General features: G+C 37.3%; 1 protein-coding gene across 4 annotated transcripts in view; it reads left to right on the top strand.

Annotated features, from left to right (window-relative positions):
- Positions 1 to 17,252, top strand: part of MYO3A (myosin IIIA) — a 232,002-nt gene that overhangs the window by 107,420 nt on the left and 107,330 nt on the right. For all 4 annotated transcript variants that reach the window (XM_073885535.1, XM_073885536.1, XM_025891892.2 and 1 more), the window contains exons 15-17: positions 1,248 to 1,450; positions 12,429 to 12,527; positions 12,615 to 12,729. In XM_073885535.1, the coding sequence (XP_073741636.1) occupies positions 1,248 to 1,450; positions 12,429 to 12,527; positions 12,615 to 12,729 (417 nt within the window). The remainder of the gene's footprint in view (positions 1 to 1,247; positions 1,451 to 12,428; positions 12,528 to 12,614; positions 12,730 to 17,252) is intronic.

The raw sequence follows: 17,252 nt of genomic DNA, 5'->3' as shown, positions 1-17,252 counted from the left end.
ATCAATGATTTTCACAGGCTGGGGTTGAAGGGACGGGTTGACTACAAAGAGTAATGATACAGTTTGGGGGAGTGAGGGAACTGTCCTATGTGTGGATTGTAGTGGGGGTTATATGATTGTTTATAAAAACTTTTAGGGGTGTCTGGGTGCCTCAGTCAATTAAGTGTCTGTCTTTGGCTCGAGTCATGATCCCAGGGTCCTGGAATCAAGCCCCACGTGGGGCTCCCTGCTCAGTGGGGAGCCTGCTTCTCCCTCTCCCTCTCCTTCTTCCTGTGCTCTCGCTTGCTCTCTCTGTCTCTCTCTCTCTCTCAAATAAAGAAAATCCTTTTAAAAAATTATCTATTAAAAAACTTATTTTTTAAATTTTATTTTATTATGTTATGTTAGTCACCATACAATACATCATTAGTTTTGTTTTTTTTATTATGTTGTGTTAATCACCACACATTACATCATTAGTTTTTTTTTGTTTTTTTTTACATCATCAGTTTTTGATGTAGTGTTCCATGATTCATTGTTTGCGTATAACACCCAGTGCTCCATGCAGAGCGTGCCCTCTTTAATACTTTTAGAACTGTACTCTAAAAGAGGTTGATTTTTAACCAACTAAATTTCTACTTGGTGGAATTTCCAGTAAGGTGGTAAATAAGTAAAAAATAATAATCATAGCAATGCTTGTTTGAGGGAAGGAATATAGGAGATGGGGTAGGAGAAAATAGAGGGACAGCCAAGCAGGCCAGCTGACCTGGACTGGGGTTCTACCCCTTCCATCCACACTTTTGAGCTGTTCTCAGTTTTCACAGTAATTCCATGTCCCCTGCTTCTGAATTCACAAGTTAGCTTTACTCCCTGATTTTCCCCTTTAGCAGCTTCCATGGAAGCAACCAAAGTGGTTCTGTCTTTGGGGAACATTTGGATGGGGCCCCAGGGAGGGAGAGGAAGAATAACAGAATGAGTACCCCACTGTGCATAGACTGCTTATGAATTGTGTTTATAAATCAGGCACTGAACAGAACGATATGGCAATAGAAAAAGTATAGAATATCTCTTTGCTCCTTGAAGAAAGCAAGTGAGAACACACATACAGGAAGGGAAAAATAGACCAGATATTATAACATCTGGCGGTATGCCGAGAGTATGATCTCAATGCCTTTATGTCTACGTATAGTGCTTATCAAAAAGAGGCATTTTATTATATGCAAAATTAATTTCTTACATTAAAAAAATATCTTGACATTTCTCTCTAGGCTAATAACAGAACCCTGCAAGAGAAGATTTTACAAGTGAACAATTTGGTGGAAGCCTTCGGCAATGCCACCACTATTATAAATGACAATTCCAGCCGATTTGGAAAATATTTAGAAATGAAATTTACCTCTTCTGGAGCTGTCGTGGGAGTACAGATTTCTGAATACCTTCTGGAGAAATCGCGAGTTATCCACCAAGCTCTGTAAGTCGGTGTCAAATATATTTTTTTCTGGGAAACAAGCAAAGACAATGTTTTTGTTTTGATAATAGTAAAATGTCTACTTATTCAAAAAACTCAACAAAATGTTATTGATCATCCACTACGTGCAAGGCAATTATTGTTAGAATCAAAGAGATCCCTCAGCACTATCTTATTCTCACATGTCACATCTAGTAGAGGAGTTAATAAGTCACCTGAAATTTATGATGCCGGATATAAACCCTATGCCCATCATAGATACTAACAGGATAAATTGCAGTGATTTCTGAAGTAGGAGACAATATATTTCTGTACACAAAACTAATGTGAAATTTAATTAGAAATAAGTCTTTTTTTTCTTTTAAATGCTAATATGTATAAATAGATCTTTGTATTAATTCTATCCTTCCTATGGTTATATACAAGAGACCAAATAGAAGATCCGGGTATGGGCTTAATTGTACTGCCCCTTCAATTTCCAGCTGATTTTGTTAGGTCAATTGAGTTCCTTTTGGCTGTTTGTAGCTGAATGATAAAATCTCTCTCCTGTCCTGATGATTCCAAAATAGCTTTGTTACCCTTATGTGGAAACTGTAGTCAAAACAGTGGATTTGTGGGCGCCTGGGTGGCTCCGCTGGTTAAGCGACTGCCTGCGGCTCAGATCATGATCCTGGAGTCCCACGATCGAGTCCCGCATCGGGCTCCCTGCTCGGCGGGGAGTCTGCTTCTCCCTCTGACCCTCTTCCGTCTTGTGCTCTCTCTCTATCTCTCATTCTCTTTCTCTCAAATAAATAAATAAAGTCTTTAAAAAAAACCAAACATTGGATTTGTACCTTGGTTGTTATATTATTTTTAAAAAGTGTGGCGGGTTAGGGGCAACTGGGTGGCTCAGTCCTTGAGCATCTGACTCTTGATTTTGGCTCAGGTCGTGATCCCAGTATCATGGGCACAAGCCCCATGTTGGGCTCCACACTCAGCCTGGAGTCTGCTTGTCCCTCTCCCTTCCCCTCTGCCCCTCTCAATGCAGGTGCACATGCGTGCGCTCTCTCTCTCTCTCTCTCTCTCTCAAATAAATAAATCTTTAAAAAAAATTGTGGCAAGTTAGAGTCTTTCATTTTTCTTATGTAGGTTTAACACCAAGCATATCTACATTATTATAGTAATATGTCTTTCATTAAATTCATGGGAACACAAGTCTTATTATGTGTTAGTACATTATTATTTACCATAAATGCCTTCAGATTTGCTACTATTCAATTTATGAATAAATTGTGAATGTAAGTTGCCTGGAGTCCACCTCCTGAACTCAGCTTTCACTGTGGAAAATTATTCTTTGATCCTCAATTCAAAATACACAGGGAATGATTATAAGATGAATTTTTTGAATTGTGGCTTCACCACATACATGTTAGTTCACTTTGGGTAAGATATTTAAACCCTAAAAACCCTTCTAAGATCTTGGTTCTGCAATTTACTGTGTGCGTGTGTGATTTGAAATACTTAACTTCGCTGTACCTCAGTTTTTCGTCTTTAAAATGAAAATAACAGGAGGACCTACCTATCACTTAAGATAATGCCTGTGAAGTATTTAGCATGGTGAATAACATAGAGTGAGAACCCCATAAGTTTAAGCCATTATTAGCAGTAATAGTGTGGATAGTTGGATGAAGCTTAGAAATGACACCTGGGACAGTACATGGGACATTGAAGATGCTCAGTAGATGGCAGCCACTATTAACGATGTGTGCTGGTTCCCCAGAACTTACTGGATCTGCGTGTCAGTGCCTCTGCCACCTAGAGGAAACTTGGGGTCTCACACAGATATGGAGACTGAACTGGTTCTCAAAAGAATCTGTCCCGTTCTCATAACTGTGTAAGACTCTTCTTGAGGCCTCTGGGGAAGAACGACCTAATAGGCTAAATTACTGAGATTCAGATGGGACCACCATGATACACAGTGTCAGGGGGCACCATTCACAGTGGGTTCTCTGGAGCTCTGTGCTGGAGCACCATTCACAAATTCCTTGTGAACAGTAACCTCTGGAGCTCCCCAGTGAGGCCCTGGGTTTGTAACTGTAGAAATAATCTTGTTAATACTATTGGTATATTGTAGGATATACTTTGGGAAATTGGAAATCCAATTAGGATTATACTTTAGACATACTATGAATTAATTAAACTTCTTTCCAACTATCCTAAAGAACTATTCTAGTTTTACAGTGTTGTTTATTGGGTCCCCCAATAAACACTTTAAGTTCCAAATTTACAATTAGGTTGAAATCCAACTCAGTTTGTAATTGGAGCACGGCTGCCTTATAATTTTTCCATTTAAAAAAATTTTTTACCCCCATTTTTTTCTTTTACTTAATTTCAATTGTATTTTTAAATTCTAGAGAAGCTTTTTGTGATCTTTGAAAATGAAGTATCAAGTAGATAATTGAAGAATTCTTGGGTCACAGAGCATAAGGCAGAGTAGAGAATAGATCTGAGGTGGCAGAAAAGAACCAAAGCAGACGTTTATGTCTTTTTTTGTTTGTTTGTTTTTTGTCTTTTTTTATTTTATTTTATTCCATTATGTTATGTTAGTCACCATACATTACATCATTAGTTTTTGATGCAGTGTTCCATGATTCGTTGTTTGCCTATAACACCCAGTGCTCCATGCAGAACGTGCCTTCTTTAATACCCATCACCGGGCTGACACATCCCCCCACCCCCTCCCCTCTAAAACACTCTGTTTGCTACCCTTTATTTTAAGGGAATAAGTTTTTTTCCCTTTTTGCCTCTGCCCATTTCATCCCACCCTAATCTCTGACCACATTTATTTTTATATATAGTTATATTTATATATATTTATATATTTACATATTTATAATATGTAAATATATATAAGTATTTATAAATACATGTTTATGTATGTTATATATATGTTTATTTTTTCATTTCTAATGATGGCAGTATCATGTCGGTTAGGGCTTAAATTCTCATCTAAATGTAAATGATTTTAAAGAAGAAATTCTTAAAAGGGGCTACTTAATTTCAAGAAGAAGATAAGCATATTGAAGTCAATGCTTGATAATTCTCACGAATAGAAATTATAGCTGTTTCACTGCACTTGTCCCCCATTACGACAGTTTCCTGCAGCAAGCACTGATTGTGTTTCTCTCAGAGGCCCAGCACTTTACCAGATGCTGCAGGAGGCGTCCACAAAGTGGCAGATGTGGTGCTCTCTATGGAGGAAGGAAAATACTATTTATGGAGCACTTACTGTGTGTTGGGCACTGTGCTAAGCACTTTATATTCATTATCTATTTTAATTCTTACAGCCATAGGATGGATATTATTGTCTATTTTATACATGAGGAAACTGACACTGAGAATTGTAATAAGTCTCACCTAATACCAAAAAGCTAATAAATGACTGAATTGGGGTTTGAACCCATGTCTCTGTCTGACTCCAAAATCCACCATTCATCCATCCATCCATCCATCCATCCATCCTTTTGGCAAATATTTATTGAGTGCTCCTGTGTGCCAGGAACTGTACTAAGCACAGGAGATATAAAGCTAAATGAGATAGGATTCCTCCAATAAAGCAGCGCAGTCTTCTGGATAATGTATGCTTTGAAACAAAGCTTGCTGATCACTTGTTGGTTTCTAGTCTCTCAGGAAAGTAGGCAATGAGTTCTAAGTGTGAGCAGGTAAGGGTGAAGGGAGAGGGACTGAGGAGACTATGTATCTTGGAGGAAGGAGTCTTGGTGGAGGAAGCTGGAATTAAAAATAAAAAATTAAAAGCACTCTTTCATGAATATCCTATGAGGCCTTATGAAGGCAAAGCTGCATTTTTGGCTTTGCAAGCCTTATTGCTGGCCACTTTGTCAAAGATTCAAAGGTTTCACGGGTGGCGTAAGCCACACCCTTGTGAGAACTTTGCCACAGTTTTGAGGTCTTGGCTGCATAGGTGATCCGCAGGGTCCAGAGCAGGTGAACACATATGAGACAGACCTGAGGACCTTTCTACAAATGGCTGAGTGGAACTCTGAAGAAGTATTAGAAGATCCACGGTTAGAAGTGGGGTCAGTCAGAGAAATACTTGCTGAAACCCTACGTTTGTCCCCAGCCATTCTGACGTGGGAACCACAGGTCCTATGAGCATGTATGGGACGCTATGATCCTCTGTCTTCTGAAATACAGTTTTGATGTAGTTAGGGCAAGATATGAGATGGGTAATTATTGGCACTATCTTCTTTTCCTGTTCCTTGAATCCTCTGATTGTTTATCCAACGGAGGTCAATGTATTTCCTATAGCATCTCTAGGTCCTGTCAAATTACAATTCTCAGTAAATGTAAACTGATAATTAAAGAGAAAACCACCAATTTTGTGTGTCTACATTTATGACTCACATCTCTAATTGTATACCACGCCGTTTAAGCATTAAAGGTGTGACACAAAGAGCAATCGATGTGATTTCATTAGAACAAAGCAGACTAAATTGTGTGCTGTGCCAGTCTGCAAGAACTTTTATTATGTGTGGTGAGAAAAGACAAGAAGTAAACTTTTAGTTTTGTTCTAACCTTGCCCATGTACGATGCTATTGTTCATTGAAGTGTTACTGGTGGCTGCACAAGAAATGGCTAGGGACATCCATTCTAAAGGACGGGCCGGTCCTTGCTTCAGCGTCCGAGCCCATGGACCACCCTTGGCTTGAAAAGCTCACCTGTCTTTGGTTCCTCAACTGGATTCTCCTGATTCCTCTCTTACTTCTCTGAATTTTTTTTTTCTCTGACTTTGATTCATCCCTCCATTCCCCTCTCTTCTCTCTTCACTCCCTCACTTAGCAATTCCTTCTGCTATCAGGGCCCCAACATCTAACTGTATGTATGTGATTGACACCCAAAGAGATATTTCTCACTCCCATCTATGTTCACATTTTTCATTTCCAAGTACCTAGATATCCTTTCATTTCCAAGTACCTAGATCTCCTGCTATTTCCAAGTACCTAGATCTCCTGCTGAATATAGAATTCAATGTAATACATTTTGTCCTAAATGTCTTTCTTTTCCCACTTGTCCCTTTTTGGGGGAAGGAAACCATCCTTTTCCATTTATAGGAAACCTCTGACCTTCCCTTCACTTCCCATGTCCAAATACTTGTGAGTCGATCTTTAGAATGACTTTCACAATTCTTCTCTGCTTTCCCTTCCTCTGCTGCTATTTCACCTCAAGCTCTTGTTCCCTCTGACTCAGACATTTGAAAGATTTGGATTTCCTGGACGTTTGAACTCTCTTCCAAGGCGTGGTGATAATTGTACCCTCACAGACTCAGGGAACAGTCTCAACTCAGAATGCATACTAATCAAAAGCAGGGTTACTTTTTTCTTTCAAAATGTTTTCCTTCTTTTTGAAATACTAATAAGGGGGAGCAAGAATCCACATTAATCACTTCATCAAGTTGCACACCTTCGTATTAAGTATTTTTACCTGTTAAAGACTGAGTGTCTTAAATAGGTGTTGATGAAGCACAAATATCAAATGTTTAACCATGTTATTTTATACCTACATGAATTGTGTGTTGGAGCCCAAAATGAGCTTCTGTAAAAATTATTCTTGTAATGGTTTTCGGCAGAACCTTGAAACAAAGCTAGAGATTCTAAGATAAAGCCACTGATATCCTAAGACTCCAAATGTCTTTTACTGCATCATTGGAAAAGTAAATGTATGTGGATATGTTCATCTTTGTTTCTGAGGAAAACTTCTGTGTACTGAAAGAATAAATAATTTCTAAAGAGATCGAAGGTAAAATCTATCTCAACTGAAATTATATTGCATATAGGAGGAGAAGACCTAGGAAAGTGTTTCTTAAGACTTTATTTTTTTACAGCAGCTTTAGGTTCACAGCAAAACTGAGAGGAAGATACAGATATGCTCCTACCCCATACATGCATAACTTCCCCCCAATTGTCAACATCCCACGCCAGAGTGCTACGTTTGAACCTACACTGACACATTGTAATCACCCAAAGTCCATAGTTTACAGTAAGATTCACTCTTGGTGGCATATTTTCTTCCAGTTTGGACAAATGCACGGCAGGTATCTACTCTTATAGTATTACATATGAGTATTTTTACTGCCCAAAAAGTCTTTTCTGCTCTGCCCATTCATCCTCCCCTCCCCCAGCTCTGGCAACCACTGATCATCTTACTGTCTCCAGAGTTTTGCCTTTTTCAGAATGTCATATAGCTGGAATTATACAATATGATTGTATGGAAAAGCAGTCTTTGCAGATTGGCTTCTTTCACTTAGTAATATGCACTTGAAGTTTCTCCTTATCTTTTCATGGGTTGATAGTCATTACTTTTTAGCGCTGAATTAATATTTCATTGTCTGGAGGTGCCACAAATCATTTATCCATTCATCTTCTAAGAACTTCTTGTTTGCCTTGATTCAAGTTTTGGCAATTATGAGTAAAACTGCTACAAACATCCATGCACAGGTTTTTGTGTGAACCTATGTTTTCGACTCCTTTGGGTAAATACCAAAGACCTCCATTGCTGGATCATATGGTAAGAGTATGTTTAGTTTTGTAAGAAATTACCAAACTGTCTGCCAAAGGGGCTGTACCAGTTTGCATTCCCACCAGCAGTGAATGAGAGTTCCTGTGGTTCTGCGTCCCAGCCAGCATTTGGTTTTGTCAGCGTTTTGGACTTTGGCCATTCTGATCGATGTATAGTGATACCTCCTAGTGGTTTTAATTTGCATTTCCCTGATGACGTATGATGTGGAGCATCTTTTCACAGACTCACTTGCCATCTGTATATCTTCTTTGGTGAGGTGTCTGTTAAGGCTTTGGGTCCATTTTTGTAAATCAGGTTGTTTGTATTCTTATTGTTGGGTTTTTAAAGTTCTTTGTATATTTTGGAAAACAGTCCTTTATCAGATGCGTCTTCTGTAAGTATTTTCTCCCAGTCTGGTTTGTCTTCCCATTCTCTTGAAAATGTCTTTACAGAGAAGTTTTTAACTTTAACGAAATCCAGTTTTTCAGTTACTTCTTTCACGGATCATGGCTTTGGTGTTACATCTAAAAAGTCATCACCATATCCACCATCAGCTAGTTTTTCTCTTAGTTGATCTAGGAGTTTCATAGGTCTGTGTTTTACACATTTAGGTCTATGACCCACTTTGAGTTAATTTTTGTGAAAGGTGTAAGGTCTTTGGATTCCTTTTTTTTTCTTGCATGTGGATGTCCAGTTGTCTTTGCTTCATTTTATTGTCTTTGCTCCTTTGTCAAGAATCAGTGGGCTGTATTTATTCTGGGCCCTCTGTCTGTTTCATTGATCTATTTGTCTTTTTTTTTTTTTGTCAATACTATACCGTCTCAATTACAATAGCTTTCTAGGAATTCTTGAAGTCAGGCAGTGTCAGTCCTTTAAATTTTTTCTTCTCCTCCAATATTGTGCTGGCTATTCTGGGTCTTTTGCTTCTCCGTATAAACTTTAGAATCCACAAAATAACTTGCTAGGATTTTGAGTGGGATTGACTTTTATATGTAAACCTGTATCCTGCAGACTGGCTATAATTGCTTATTAGTTCAAGGAGGTTTTTTTGTCAATTCTTTAGCTTTTTCTATATAGATAATAATGTCATCTGTGAAGAAAGATAGTTTTATTTTTCCCTTCTCAAACTGCATGCATGAGTTAGGACTTCCAGTACAGTGTTGAAGTGTTGAGAGGGGACATCCTTACCTTGTTTTTGATCTTAGTGTGAAAGCTTTCAGTTTCTCACCATGAAGTATGATGTTACCTGTAGTGTTTTTTTATAGATGTTCTTTACCAAGTTGAGGAAGTTCCCCTCTATTACTAGTTTACTGAGAGTTTTTGTCGCGAATGGCTGTTGGACTTTGTCAAATGCTTTTTCTGCATCTATTTGTATGATCATGTGATTTTTCTTCTTTAGCCTATTGATATGATGGATTACATGGATTGATTTTCGAATGTTGAAACAGCCATGCGTACCTGGGGCATATGCCATTTGGTCGTGGTATATAATTCTGTTTATTCATTGTTGGATTCAATTTGCTAAAGTTTTGTTGAGGATTTTTTCATCTAGGTTCATGGGAGCTATGGGTCTATAGTTTTCTTGTGATATCTTTATTTGGTTTTGGTGTTAGGATAAAGCTGGCCTTATTGAACAAGGTAAATACTCACTTTGCATCTATTTTCTTCTGAAAGAGACTGTAAAGAATTGGTATAAATTCTACATGAAATATTTGGCATCATTCAACAGTGAACTCGTGGGACTGGAGCTTTCTATTTTGGAAGATTATTAATTATTGATTCGATTTCTTTAATAGATTTTGAACCTTTTCAGATTATCTATTTCTTCTTGTGTGAGTTTTGACAAATTGGATCTTTCAAAGAATTGGTCCATTTCATCTAGGTTTTGAAGAATGGAGTTGCTCATAGTATTCTTTTATTATCCTTTTAATTTCCATGGGCCTATAATGATGTCCCTTCTTTTATTTCAGATATTAGTAATTTTTTTCCTCTTTTTTTTTCTTGGCCTGGCCTAGAAGCTTCTTGATTTTATTGATCTTTAAAAAAAAAAACAAAACCTTTTTGTTTCATTGATTTTTCTCTCCTGATTTCTGGTTTCTAATTTCATTGATTTCTGTTCTATTATTATTTCTTGTCTTTTGCTTACTTTGGATTTAATTTGCTCATTTTCTAGTTTCCTAAAATGAAAATTTAGATTATTGTTTTTAGATCTTTCTTCTTTCTAACGTAGTCATTCAAGGCTATGGATTACCCTCTAAACCCTGCTTTCACTGCATCCCACAAATTTTGCCAAGTTGTGGTTTCATTCTCACCTAGTTCAAAATATTTTAAAATTTCTTTTAATATTTATCTTTTGAACGATGTGTTATTTAGAACTGCATTGTTTGATTGCCACATATTTTGGAATTTTCCAGTTACCTTTCTGTTATTGATTTCTAGTTTCATTCCATTGTGGTCTAAGAGCAGAGATTATATGATGTCCATTATTTTTAATTTGTTAAGGTGTGTTTTATAGCCTAAGATGTGGTCTGTCTTGGTGAATGTTCCATATGAGCTTGAGAAGAATGTGAATTCTGCTGTTTTTGGATGATGTAGTCTAGAGGGTGTCAGTTATAGCCAGTTGTTTGATAGTATTGTTGCATTCAACTGTGTCCTTACTGCTTTTCTGCTTGCTGGATCTGTCCATTTCTGAGAGACGTGTGGTGAAGTTATAATAGTGGATTCTTCTATTTCTCCTTGCAGTCCTATCAGTTTTTGCCTCCCATAGTTTCACACTCCATTGTTATGTCCATAAACATTAAGGATTATTATGTCTCTTGGAGAATTGAACCCTTTATCATTATGTAATACATTTCTTAATCCCTGATAACTTCCTTGCTTTGAAGACTGCTCTGTATGAAATTAATATAGTTGTTCCTGCTTTCTTTTGATAAGTGTTAGCATGGTATATTTTTCTTTACCCATTTAGTTTTAATTAATATGTATCTTTATATTTAAAGTGGGTTTCTTGTAGACAACATATGTATAGGTCTTGTTTTTGATCCCTCTGACAATTTCTGTCTTTTTTTTTTAAGATTTTATTCATTTGAGACAGAGAGAGAGAGAGAGGGAGAGAGCATGAGCAGGGGAGAGGCAGAGGCAGAGGGAGAGGGAGAGGGAGAAGCAGGCTCCCAGCTGAGCCAGGAGCCAGACGTGGGGCTCAATCCCAGGACCCTGGGATCATGACCTGAGCCGAAGGCAGATGCTCAACCGTCTGAGCCACCCGGGTGCCCCTGACAATTTCTGTCTTTTAATTGGTATTATTTAGACCACTGATGTTCAAAGTGATTACTGACATAATTGGATTAATATCTATTATATTACTGTTTTCTAATTGTTGCCCTCATTCTTTGTTCCTGTTTTTGTCTCCCACTCTTTTTCTGCCTTTTGTAGTTTTAATTGAGCCTTCTCTGTGATGCCATTTTCTCACCTTTCTTAGCATATTTTGGTGATTCTTCTTTTTTCATTTTTTTAGTGGTTGCCTTAGAGTTTTCAATACATATTTACCACTAATCCAAGTCTACCTTCAAATAACACTATCATCAGCACCTTATAATAACAAAATAATTTTAATTTCTCTCTCCAGTCCCTCGTATCATTGCTATCATTGATTTCATCATATATAAGCATACATAATATATGTATATATACATGTATATTTATTTTATGTACACATAAACATACATAATTGAATATACTGTTGCTATTACTCCCGTATTTGTATTATTCCAGAATCTGGGGAATGCTGTTTATACATAGACCACAGAGATTTCTCATGCAAGTGAGAAAACTGAACCCCAGAAAGGCAGTTCACAAAGTGGTTAAAGACTTAGGCTTTGGAGTTAAACAGCCCTGGTTTGAATCCAGTTTGGCCATCAACTCTGTGACCTGCGGGGAGAATGGTAGCCCCTCTAAGCCTTAGTGTCCGTGTATATAAAATGCGGGAACCCTATGAGTAACTAGGATGTTAAGGGCAGGTAAATGGGATAATGTAGCACTTCTGACCATCTGATATATCATCATAAAATTGTTGCTTTTTCCCTCTGCTCCCACTGGCATGTAAAATCCAAGAGTTTAGGGATTGTTGACTGTTTCACTCCTGTCACATTTCCAGTGTCTAGAACAATGCCTGGTAGTCACAAATGTGCATTGAATGATTCATATAAAGTGCTTAGCAGTGTCTGGAATTTAATGACAGTGATTGTTGAAAATAGTGACAAGGACAATAAAAAGCCAAAATCCAGTACTCTGAGAAACCCCTGGTAGCACTCATAGTTGTTGTTCTGACCATTATATTGCCAAGTAATTTTAACAATTAGTAAATATTCTTACTAATTAATATTCTTTCTAAGTAAATATTCTTACTGAAAATGTCTTATTTTTTCAGTGGAGAAAAAAATTTTCATATTTTTTACTACATCTATGCTGGATTGGCTGAAAAGAAGAAACTAGCCCATTACAAACTGCCTGAAAATAAGCCTCCCAGGTAACCCAGCAGGTGGCACTTTTCTAAGTAATATTTTCACTTCCCATTGAACTTTAGATTTTGACCATCCTTTCATATTTTTTTCAGATACCTACAAAATGACCACCTCAGAACAGTACAGGACATGATGAATAATAGTTTCTATAAATCACAATATGAATTAATTGAGCAATGTTTCAAACTCATAGGTTTTACAATGGAGGTAAGTATGAAAGACATTGAACCTCTGTAGGAAGTATCTTTTTGTCATTGCTAATGGTAAGAATTAGTATTTGCTGAGTGACTGATATATGCCAGGCATTGTATCAAGTGTTTTATGTGAATCATCCTTATAATTACTGAAACTACCTTATGAAATAACTAGAATATTTACTAGAATGTTACAATATTTACTTTATACATAAAGACACAGTGGACTTGACATAATTTGCATTTGTATCTCCCACATATATTTACCCTTTTTCATAAATGCATAAATGGGAACAGATGACATGTTCTTTTTTAGTGCAGTCTTGTTTTTAGTGCAGTTTCTTTTTTTTTTAAGATTTTATTTATTTTTGACAGAGAGAGAGAGCACAAGCAGGGGGAACAGCAGAGAGAGAGAAGCAGACTCCCTGTTGAGCAGGGGAGCCCGACGCGGGGCTTGATCCCAGGACCCCGAGATCATGACCTGAGCCGAGGGCAGACGCTTAACGTCTGAGCCACCCAGGCGCCCCTTTAGTGCAGTTTCTTAATTCAACTTTATTAAGATGTAATTCACATACCATAAAAGTCAGCCATTTAAAGTATACATTTTAATGTCTTTTAGTATATTCCCAGAGTTGTGCATCCATCACCATAATCATTTTTAGAATATTTTCATGCTCTAAATTTTTCACCCCCAAAAGAAACATGCTAGCAGTTAGGAGTTCCTCCTCATTCCTGCCCCATCTCCGCTTTCTATCACCATAGAGCTTTTTATTCTGGACAGTTCACATAAACAGAGTGATGCAATACATCATCCTTTGTGACTGGCTTCTCTCATTCAACATACTGATATTTTCATGCTATAGCATGTATCAGTACTTCATTGCTTTTCAGTGTTGAATAATATTTCATTTTATGGACATTCATCAGTTGATAGACGTTTGGGTTGGTTCCATTTGAGGGCTATTATGAATAATGCTGCTATGAACATTCATGTGCAACTTTTTGTGTGGACATAAGTTTTCATTTCTCCTTGGTATATACCTAGGAGTAGAATACTGAGTCATAGGGTAACACTGTGTTTAACCTTTTGAGGAACTACTAGGCTATTTTCCAAAGCAGCTGCACTGTTTTACACCCTAACCAGCAGTGTAGGAAAGTTCCAATTTCTCCATATCCTCCCCAACACTTACTATCATCTGTCTTTTTAATTCGAGCCATCCTAGTGGGTAGGAAGTGTATCTCATTGTAGTTTTGATATGCATGTCCCTAATGGCTTATGACCCTGAACTTCTTTACATGTCCTTACTGGTCATTTATATATCTTCTTTGAAGAAATATCTATATACATACTTTACCTTTAAAAAATGGGTTGTGTTTTATTATTGAGTTGTAAGAATTATTTATGTTGTAAATACAAGTCCCTTATCAGATACATGATTTGCAAAACTTTTCTCCCATGGGCTGTCTTTTTACTTTCTGGATGGTGTCCTTTGAAGTATACATATTTTTCATTTTTATGGTGTCCATTTTACCTCTTTTTTCTTCTGTTGCTTATGATTTTGGTGTCATAGATAAGAAACAGAGATTTATGCACTAGTTTTCTTCTAAAGGCTTTATAGTTTTTGCTCTTACATACAGGTCGCTGTTCCTCTTTGAGTTGATTTTTGTGTCTGGTGTGAGGTAGCTTCTTTTGCACATAGATATTCAGTTGTACCACAATCATTTGTTGCAGACTCTTCTGTCCCCATTGATTGGTTTTGGCATCCTTGTTGGAAATCAGTTTACCATAAATGTATAATGTAGAGGTTTATTTCTGAACTCTCACTTCTATTATAATGACCTCTCGCTGTTTATGCTGGTACCATGTTGTCTTGAGTACTGTGGCTTTCTAATAAGTTTTGAAATTTGACAGTGTGATTCCTCCAGCTTTGTTCTTCTCTTGCAAGACTGTTTTGGGTTCTCTCGAATTTTGATTTGAATTTGAGGATCAGCTCGTCACTTCCTAGTGCAGTCTTTTAAAACTTCTGTTTTGTTTAGCTCTCTCTTTCCCATTTCACCCCCTCCATCCATATCTGTGCTCTTTCCCTTTCCCCAGCAAATGGATGTGAACAACTCAACATATATAATCCAAAATTTCGTATTTGTCTCCCTGTTCATAAAACACCGTTTGTAGACGCCACATACACACGTGTACGCACACATGTACATACACGTGACTCTGGAGGGATGGTCATTGTTTATTAATACGGAATGCCATGATATCACACACACTCTTCTATCCCTGTTTTCTCTTACTCAGCAATACCTTGTGGAAATCCCTTCGAGTCATCTAGTATAGCCCTAAATCAGTCCTCTTAAAGGCAACATAGTAATCCCATGGTGTGTACTACCGTAATTTATTCCGCTATTCAGATATGACCAGGCATACCACTCTTAATGTTTCCAGATCTTTGTCACTCTGAGCAAAGCCAAAATATGCCTTTATTTCCTGGTGCTTTTATTTCTGTGGGATAGGTCCCTAGTAATGGGATTGCTGGGTCAAAGGGTATGTGTATTTTAAATTTGAATATGAATTGCAACACTGCCTTCCAACAACTATGGAACACTTCCTATTTCCACCAGCAATGTATATGAGTACCTTTCCCATTACCATCTCTGCCATGTGCCATAGCTTTTTAAATATTTGTGAATCTGTTGGGTGTAGGTACCATCTCATTTCCAGTTTACATATCCTTGACTAATAGTAAATTTGAGCATCTTCCCATTTGTTTGCTGGCTACTTGGGTTTGCTTTTTTATGAATTGCATATTTATGTATGTTCCCCTTTTTATTGAACCATTTCTATGTTTTATTTCAATTATTAAGTTCTCATTGAACATTATAGACATATTTTTTATCATTTGTAGTATAAATATGTTTTCAGTTATATGACCTGTCCATGACATACTTACTCTTTTTCTTTTTTTTTTATATTTATTTATTTATTTATTTGAGAGAGAAAGAATGAGAGATAGAGAGCACGAGAGGGAAGAGGGTCAGAGGGAGAAGCAGACTCCCCGCCGAGCAGGGAGCCCGATGCGGGACTCGATCCCGGGACTCCAGGATCATGACCTGAGCCGAAGGCAGTCGCTTAACCAACTGAGCCACCCAGGCGCCCATACTTACTCTTTTTCTTAAGATTTTATTTATTTCTTTATTTATTTGAGAGAGAGAGAGAGAGAGAGAGCAAGCGCAAGCAGGGGGAGGGGACAGGGAGAGGGAGAGACAGAATCTCAGGCAGACTCCGCACTAAGCGGAGCCCAATATGGGGCTCCGTCTCACAACCATGAGATCATGACCTGAGCTGAAATCAAGTCAGACCTCAATTGACTGAGTCACCCAGGTGCCCCCGTGACATACTTACTTTTGATTCTCAAACCCCCAGCTGGAATTCTAAGAAGAATTGTATTAAATTTATATATTAACTTTTAGGGCATTGTCATTTTTATAATGTTATTTATGTCTTCTCATCCTGGATCCTGACATGCTTTTCCATTTGTTTAGATGTTGTTTGAGTTTTTAATGATTTATAGTTTTATTTATCTAGAACTTAAGCTTTATTTTTAGGTTTTTTTCTAACCAGGTCATGGTTTTTGGTGTCATTCTAAATATTTTTTTCTGCTGGTAGACTTACATAAATATATAATCATGTCATAAGCAAAAAGAATAGTTTTATACTTTTTTCCTGTTATATCATTTTATTCTTTTGTGTACTTAGAGCATCTAAGAGTCTCAGTATTAATTACTAAGGATTATAACTTGCCTCCCTGTCTCATTTCTGATTTTAAATAAAAATGGTTATGGTGGTTTGCTCTTAAGAGAGTCTATCACAATAATTTCCTTTTATTGTTGCTTTGTTTAGGGCTGTTATTAGGAATCCTGAAGAGTTTTATCAAATGTCTTTTTATTATCAATTGACATAATCGTATTTTTCTGCAGCAAATTGTTGATATCACTTGTTATGTTGATAGATTTCTTAATATGTAAGTATCCTTACATTTGTGGAATAAATCTAATGTAATCAAACTGTACTTCTCTTTGGCAAATTTCTGGATTCCATGTCCTGGTGTTTTATTTAGAATTTTTACATCTCTATTCATCAGTGAAATTTATCTATTGTTTTACAGTTTTCTTTTATACCTTTATCAGATTTGCATATTAAAGTTATATCAGTGAGGTGTTTTTTTTTTAAAGATTTTATTTATTTATTCATGAGAGACAGAGAGAGAGAGAGAGAGAGAGAGGCAGAGGGAGAAGCAGGCTCCCAAGGAGTAGGGAGCCTGATGCGGGACTCAATCCCAGGACCCTGGGATCATGACCTGAGCCAAAGGCAGACGCTTAACCATCTGAGCCACCCAGGCGCCCAGTGAGGTTTTTTTTTTAAAGATTTTATTTATTTATTTGAGAGAGAGAATGAGAGATAGAGAGCACGAGACGGAAGAGGGTCAGAGGGAGAAGCAGACTCCCTGCTGAGCAGGGACCCCCCCCCCCCCGATG

The sequence above is a fragment of the Callorhinus ursinus genome, unplaced genomic scaffold, assembly GCF_003265705.2.
Source record: "Callorhinus ursinus isolate GAN/ISIS: 27379988/994484 unplaced genomic scaffold, GSC_fseal_2.0 scaffold63, whole genome shotgun sequence".
Taxonomy (NCBI): domain Eukaryota; kingdom Metazoa; phylum Chordata; class Mammalia; order Carnivora; family Otariidae; genus Callorhinus; species Callorhinus ursinus.
The sequence above is the reverse complement of the archived record's forward strand: the minus strand, read 5'-3'. Positions and strand labels throughout refer to the sequence as shown.